The 8,667-nt window shown below is 40.9% G+C and overlaps 1 protein-coding gene across 1 annotated transcript in view; it reads right to left on the reverse strand.

Moving 5' to 3' along the window:
- Nucleotides 1-8,667, reverse strand: part of FNDC3B (fibronectin type III domain containing 3B) — a 598,527-nt gene that overhangs the window by 233,923 nt on the left and 355,937 nt on the right. The window contains exon 7 of the mRNA XM_069727312.1: nt 5,174-5,232. Coding sequence (XP_069583413.1) covers nt 5,174-5,232 — 59 coding nt within the window. The remainder of the gene's footprint in view (nt 1-5,173; nt 5,233-8,667) is intronic.

Consider the following 8,667-nt stretch of genomic DNA (forward strand, 5'->3'; position numbering starts at 1 on the left):
TCTGTACAAAGAGTTACTGCTGCTTTTCCTGCTTCTGCCATTGAAGTCAGTGCTGGGCAGCGGCGAGCAGACGCTTCTGGGACTAAGTCCTGCTTTTCTCGTTCTGAGCATGCCCTGAGTAAGATCTCTCAGTGGAGATCGAGGGTCACATGGTCAGATATGGCACCTAAGTCCATTGGTCCTTTCAGGAAGGTCCTGTAGGTGCTAGGACTAAGTCCTGCTTTGCACACACTGAGCATGCCCAGGGCAAGATCTCTCAGTGGAGATTTAGGGTCACATGCTCAGGTATGGCAGTCTCTCATTGGTCCTTCTAGGAAGGTCTTTTACTTGCTGCAGCTATATAAGGCTCGCATGGCCGCACAGCCATGCGCTAGTATCAAATGTGTTTGGCTTATGCCAGTGGATACGATACCACTCTGTTCTTATGTGGTCTGAAGCTGTTAGCATTGGGATTGTACACTCAGGCAAGGCAGCTAGCGCCAGTGGGGGCAAATAGCCTTGGCTTAGCATCTGGTTCCTTCATGTGTGCGGTTAGCACAGAAGAGTTCCAGAGCAAGCACAACCCTAGTTAGGGTATTAGTTTTGTGTACAGCGCGACTCTGTGAGGCAACAGAGTTCACTACCAGTTCACACGGGGTGAAGCTTAACCCACGTGTGAGCTCAGAGTCCATCCGCCATTACTTAGCAACAGATATCTCTGCACGGTGGACCCCGGGCTGCGAACGCACCTTGTAGCTACCTACCTATTACTCGGTGCATTCCGCTAGCCCTAACATACATAACATTGTATTCTTTCTGGCTTGCTAAAAATAGTCATCTGGTTACTTGGGTCTAACAAAAAGAAGTTCCTCAATTTCCTGTTCTGTAAACTGGCAAATAGTTCTTCCGTGGGGGAGGCCGGAGATTGAACTATGTGCTGGAAGATCTGGGAATTTAAAGACCATTTTCCCTGTTTCAATCCTGCGCAGCTCAGGAAATCTGTCTTTATATTCTCTACTCTCCTTATTTGAAGTGCTGTAAGGGACAACAGATGTTGTTCTGCTAGCTGGAGTAGATTACCTGCTGCCATCAATAGGGTATGGGACCTTGTTCCCCCTTGGTAGTTGATATAAGCCACAGTTGCTCGATTGTCTGACATGACTCGGATGTGGCAACCCAAGAGGAAGGGAAAAAAGCCTCTTCGAGCCCTTTTCACAGCCTATAGCTCTATTAAGTTTGATCCCTAGCTTCTTTCTAGAAAAGAACTGTGTGATTCCTCAGGTGTGCCCCCCAACCAGTGTTGCTTGCGTCTATTGTAATTATGTCCTGTACGGGTCTTACCCACTGGACCCCTGATGACAAGTTTTCCCTGTCTGTCCATCAAGAGAGGGAAATTCTGTCCTATTAATGATCTCTCTGCAGACAGAATTTCCATCTGAAGCTGCCTCAGGTGGAATTGGGCCCATCTTACTGCCGGGATGTAAGATGTCAGGTATCCTAGTAGGGACAGTGGTCTCCTCAGAGTCATCCTCAGATGATCTATTGCTGACAGCGCCAGGTTCATTATTTTGTTTATTTTGTCCTCTTGTAAGAGACAGATTTGGCGCTTGGAGTTCAAAACAAGGCCAAGGAAGGACTGTATCTTTCTTGGTTTTAGTCTTGACTTGAGGGTGTTCACCATCCAGCCAAACTCCTCCAAGACCATTGGTACATCCTTCAGCTGTTCTGCACTATGGTGTTCTGATCTTCCTGCTAAAAGTAAGTCATCCAGGTAAGGGACGAGAACAGTGTTCAGAGTACGAAGGTAGGCCATCACCTCTGATATTACTTTGGTGAAAATTCTAGGAGCCACTGACAGCTCAAATGGAAGAGCTGTGTATTGATAATGTCTGACCTGTCCTTGGACATACAGAGATACCCTCAAAAACCTTTGATGGTCCGGATGGATTGTAATGTAATAATACGCATCCTTCAAATCGATGATTGCCATGAAACAATTGTGATATAACAGCTTTACACCCTGCTCCAAATTATTATGCAAATTGGATTTAAGTGTCAAAGCATTAATTGTTTTGTTTTTCAAATACACTCATGGATGGTATTGTGCCTCATTGCTCAATGGATCACTGAAATCAAGCTTAAACACATGTGATAATTCGTTTTCCAGGTGATTCTAATTAAAGGAAAACTACTTAAAAATGATGTTCCACATTATTAAGCAGGCCACAGGTTTCAAGCAATATGGGAAATAAAAAGGATCTCTCTGCTGCTGAAAAGTGTTAAATAGTGTAATGCCTTGAACAAGGTATGAAATCATTAGATATTTAATGAAAATTAAGAGTGATCAACATGCTGTGAAGATATTTGTGACTGAAACAGAGAATAGACAGAGTTCATGCAGAAAAAGACATAATGAGGAAGGTTTCTGCCAGACAAATTCATCGGATTAAGAGAGAAGCTGCCAAAATACCATTACAAAGCAGCAAACAGTTATTTGAAGCTACTGGTCCCTCGAACCTCAAGGTGTAGGATCCTTCAAAGGCTTGCTGTGGTGCATAAACCTACTATTCGGCCATCCCTAAACAGTGTTCACAAGCAGAAACAGTGGCAGTGGGCCCAGACACATACATGAAGGCTAATTTTCAAACAGTCTTGTTTACTGATGAGTGTCGAGCTACCCTGGATGGTCCAAATGGATGGAGTAGTGGATGGCCACCATGTCCGAACAAGGCTGCGACGTCAGCAAGGAGGTGGAGGAGTCAAGTTTTGGGCCGGAATCATGGGGAAAAAGCTGGTAGGGCCCTTTAAGGTTCCTGAAGATGTGAAAATGACCTCTGCAAAGTATATGGAGTTTCTGACTGACAACTTTCTTCCATGGTATAAAAAGCAGAAACGTGCCTTCAGGAGCAAAATCATCAAGCTTGAAAAAGGATTTTGTATCCGAAATGTCGCCACGCCGTTCAGGCAATAGAGTCCACTTTTTTCTATTTATTTTGTGCTGCTTTTCTTTTTTTGATACTAATATATATATATATATATATATATATATATATATATATATATATCATATGTATGTATATATGTATATATATATATATATATATATACATATATATACATATATATACATATATATACATATACACATACACACAGTCATGGTCAAAAGTATTGACACCCCTGCAATTCTGTCAGATAATACTCAGTTTCTTCCTGAAAATGATTGCAAACACAAATTCTTTGGTATTATTATCTTCTTTTAATTTGTCTTAAATGAAAAAACACAAAAGAGAATGAAGCAAAAAGTTGATCATTTCACACAAAACTCCAAAAATGGGCCAGACAAAAGTATTGGCACTCTCAGCCTAATACTTGGTTGCACAATCTTTAGCCAAAATAACTGCGACCAACCGCTTCCAGTAACCATTAATGAGTTTCTTACAATGCTCTGCTGAAATTTTAGACCATTCTTCTTTGGCAAACTGCTCCAGGTCCCTGATATTTGAAGGGTGCCTTCTCCAAACTGCCATTTTTAGATCTCTCCACAGGTATTCTATGGGATTCAGGTCTGGACTCATTGCTGGCCACCTTAGAAGTCTCCAGTGCTTTCTCTCAAACTATTTTCTAGTGCTTTTTGAGGTGTGTTTTGGGTCATTGTCCTGCTGGAAGACCCATGACCTCTGAGGGAGACCCAGCTTTCTCACACTGGGCCCTACATTATGCTGCAAAATTTGTTGGTAGTCTTCAGACTTCATAATGCCATGCACACGGTCAAGCAGTCCAGTGCCAGAGGCAGCAAAGCAACCCCAAAACATCAGGGAACCTCCGCCATGTTTAACTGTAGGGACCATGTTCTTTTCTTTGAATGCCTCTTTTTTCTCCTGTAAACTGTATGTTGATGCCTTTGCCTAAAAAGCTCTACTTTTGTCTCATCTGACCAGAGATCATTCTTCCAAAACGTTTTAGGCTTTTTCAGGTAAGTTTTGGCAAACTCCAGCCTGGCTTTTTTATGTCTCGGGGTAAGAAGTGGGGTCTTCGTGGGTCTCCTACCATACAGTCCCTTTTCATTCAGACGCCGACGGATAGTACGGGTTGACACTGTTGTACCCTCGGACTGCAGGGCAGCTTAAACTTGTTTAGATGTTAGTCGAGGTTCTTTATCAAACATCCGCACAATCTTGCATTGAAATCTCTTGTCAATTTTTCTTTTCCGTTCACATCTAGGGAGGTTAGCCACAGTGCCATGGGCTTTAAACTTCTTGATGACACTGCGCACGGTAGACACAGGAACATTCAGGTCTTTGGAGATGGACTTGTAGCCTTGAGATTGCTCATACTTCCTCACAAGTTGGTTTCTCAAGTCCTCAGACAGTTCTTTGGTCTTCTTTCATTTCTCCATGCTCAATGTGGTACACACAAGGACACAGGACAGAGGTTGAGTCAACTTTAATCCATGTCAACTGGCTGCAAGTGTGATTTAGTTATTGCCAACACCTGTTAGGTGCCACAGGTAAGTTACAGGTGCTGTTAATTACACAAATTAGAGAAGCATCACATGATTTTTCGAACAGTGCCAATACTTTTGTCCACCCATTTTTATGTCTGGTGTGCAATTATATCCAATTTGGCTTTAGGACAACTCTTTTTGTGTTTTTTCATTTAAGACAAATTAAATGAAGATAATAATAACAAAGAATGTGTGTTTGCAATCATTTTCAGGAAGAAAATGAGTATTATCTGACAGAATTGCAGGGGTGTCAATGCTTTTGGCCATGACTGTATATATGTATGTATGTATATATATATATATATATATATATATATATATATATATATATATATATATATATATATATATATAGTATCAGTCTTGCTGAAGACTAAGAACACGTCTGTGTTCGAAACGAGTTCAGTGGGGGCTGATATGTGATCCTATGCCCAGCCACTATTTGGGATCGACAATTTTATGGATTTGTTTCAATAAAGTTTATTGGATTTTAATACATTAGAATTTTTCCTTTTTACTGGAGCTGGATTACCGAACTCTTTGTGCTTCTACCACATCCTGGGCTGGACGTTTTTCCCTTCTCGGATGTCTGTATCGCTTGTGGATCCCTGTTGGGTGAGCTGAAATAACTTTCTTTTTTTGCACTCTGTGGTCCTACAGCATGTACATCACTGTTTGCACACGTACCATTAACTTCTCAATTCCTGATAATATCTCTTGATTCTTCTTTATGTCAGGTTCATATTCTGTAACAGAAACATGCAAGAGAACAATTAACAGACGTCATCATGAACACAAACCCATATATATCATACATTGTAGTATAGAAAGTGTTGATATTAAAAGTAGCCCAACACGGCATATCAATACCAAATTATTGCTTTCCATGTTGAATACATAACCAAAAACTGGGCAAATGTCTATTTCCTCATAGATTGTAAGCTTGTGAGTAGGGCACTCATTCCTCTTGGTATCTGTTGTATTATGTGTTAGGCTAGGTCCACATTGCGTTAGGGCATTCCGTTTAACGGATCCATTTCTTAGCAGCACTAACGCTACATAACAGATCCGTTAACGCGCCCATAGACTTCAATTAGCGTAACGCATCCTAACATGTCAAAATTGGCATGCGTTAGCGATGGTCTGTTACTTTGTGACGCACCTTTGAACGCGGACTACCACGTTTTCGTGTACGTTACGGCGAACACACAGCGAACGGAAGTGTAAGCTGTGCATAGTCTACTATCGCCAACGCATGCTGATGAAATGCAACCATGCAATAATGCATGCGTTAGCGCAATCGCAAAAATAAAGACAATTTGGGACACATCGTTAGCACATCCGTTTAACGGATCCATTAAACGGAATGCCCTAACGCGATGGGAACCTAGCCTTACTCTGTAATGTCTATTGTCTGTACAAGCATCCTCTAATGTAAAAGTGCTGAGGAATATGTTGGCGCCATAGAAATAAATATTTTTAAAGCACCATTAAAAAATCTTTTGTACTGTCCAATAATTTAAGATCCCTGACATTCCAATGATGGAATGAATTTATACTGTAAAAACATATAAAAGCCAATACAGTCTTTGTGCTTAAGACTGTATTTATGACAAGGGTGCACTTGTTTGGATGATGAATTTATTAAAAGAACTTAAAAGCTTTTATACATGAAAACTACCTCTTTGGTTGTATTGAGAAATGTTGTAACTATATGCTGTTCTAAATAAATAAATTAGTTTATGAAAAAAAAACCCTAACAAAGCATTTACAAAAATGATTCAGGAAACGTTAATAAAATGCAGCAAAAATGCCTAGAAAACCTACAAACAGTGTCCGGTCGGCGCAGTTACACTGATTAAAATCATATCTTAGTTGATTAAATCAGTCTTGTGGATGTTGCACCACATAAAGAACACCCCTCCAGGCCCAGCCCGAAGAAAGGGCATGTCATTAACTAAAAACTGAAAATAAAGATTAAACAACAACCACAATTATATATATATATATCAATCTGGACCCCGAGAGCGTCATAGGCTGTGTTGTGAGGCAAAATTTTAACCCCGCGCGTTCCAATTCACCAAACAATTTTGCCCCTATCTACATAATGGGGAAAAAGTGAAAGGAAAAGTGTTGGAGGCAAATTGACAGCTACCAGATGTGAACAAAGGGGACTTAAAGAGTGAGAGTGATGGCGCCAAAGAGTATATACCGTACAGTTGCTAAGGTGGGGCCCCGACATGGGATACTCACCACACACGGGGATATGAACACACACACAAAATGCGCCACACACTACCACGTGCTTGAACACATATACCACCCTCCGCACACATTTCACCACACATACACCAACCTCGCCACATAAAAGTCGAAACACAAAAGTTGCCACTCAAAACTCGCCACGTGCAAAACACGCCACATGCAAAACTAGGCTCCCGCAAAACTCGCCACACGTACAAAACTCACCTCATGGAAAACTCGCCACACGCAGAAAAATTGCCACATGCACAAAAGTTGCAACACATGCAAAAGTTGCCTCACACATACGCAAAACGCACCACACATAAAACTCACCACGCGGAAAACTCGCCATGCGCAAAACTTGCTGCACACAGCTTGCTACACTAACCTGTCACATGCAACTCGACACAAAAAGTTGCTACATGCATGTCGCCACACGCAACTCAACACACACAACTTAACACATGAAACTCGCCCTAAAACACACACAAGTCTGGTATTATCCTTCAAAAATAAAAATCTGATTAATAAGCAGATAAACTACAAGAGCAACAACTGTACCATATAGGAAATGCGGCAGCTGCCAGTCACATGACCTGTCTATTATGTGTATGTGTGAGTTAATATATACTGCCGGGGGGGAGGGCTTCCTGTTGGCTGGGGATTTATCAGGCTGCCAATTTAGCTTACAAATACTGAGGTAAAAATACTGAGCAAATAACGTGTGAACGAGGTCTAATACAGGAGGAGATGACACACAGATATATACTATATACAGGAGGAGATGACACACAGGTATATACTATATACAGGAGGAGATGACAGTGGTATATACTATATACAGGAGGAGATGACAGTGGTATATACTATATACAGGGGAGATGACATACAGGTACATACTATATACAGTGGAGATAGCACACAGGTATATACTATATATAGGGGAGATTACACACAGGTATATACTATATACAGGGGAGCTGACACAGGTATATACTATATACAGGGGAGATGACAGCATATATACTATATACAGGAGGAGATGACAAAGGTATATAATATATACAGGAGCAGATGACACAGGTATATGCTATATAAAAGAGGAGATGACATAGGTATATAGAGGAGGAATGACATACAGCAGGTATATACTATATACAGGGGAGATGACATACAGGTATATACTATATATAGGAGGAGATGACGTACAGGTATATACTATATATAGGAGGAGATGACACATAGGTATATACAATATACAGGAGAAGATGACATACAGCAGGTATATACTATTTACAGGGGAGATGACATACAGGTATATACTATATACAGAAGATGACATACAGGTGTATACTATATATAAGGGAGATGACAAAGATGTATATACTGAGGGGAAAATGAGAGGTGTAAGGTGAAAATGAGGGGTGTGAGTGCAAAATGAGAGGCGTGAAGGAAAATGACAGATGTGAGGTCGAAATGACAAGTGTTAGGGGGGAATGAGAGGAGTGAGGGGGAAAATGAGAGGAGTGAGGGGGAAAATGAGAGGCGTGACGGGAAAATAAGAGAAGTGAGGTGCTATGACTAACCACGGATATTTACTATGCCCAGGCAACGCAGGGCTCTTCAGCTAGTGTATATATATATATATATATATATATATATATATATATATATATATATATATATATATATTGTAAGGATTTCACTCACTCAGCTGCGACGGCTGACACTCAGGAGACGTGTTCCTTTAAAGTTCACTGGGTTTATTGCTTCATAAACCATGTTGCAAACAACAGAAAACAAATAGCCTTTGGTTCAGGCAAAGAAAAGCAAGTGTCCAGTTCATCCGGCTCAGTCCTGAAGCCGTAACACACTCAGGAGGGTTTCACCTCCACACATATCTGCTGTGTAAAGGATTAGCCAGTCTTATAAAGAGC

The sequence above is a fragment of the Ranitomeya imitator genome, chromosome 5 (genome assembly GCF_032444005.1).
Source record: "Ranitomeya imitator isolate aRanImi1 chromosome 5, aRanImi1.pri, whole genome shotgun sequence".
NCBI lineage: Eukaryota > Metazoa > Chordata > Amphibia > Anura > Dendrobatidae > Ranitomeya > Ranitomeya imitator.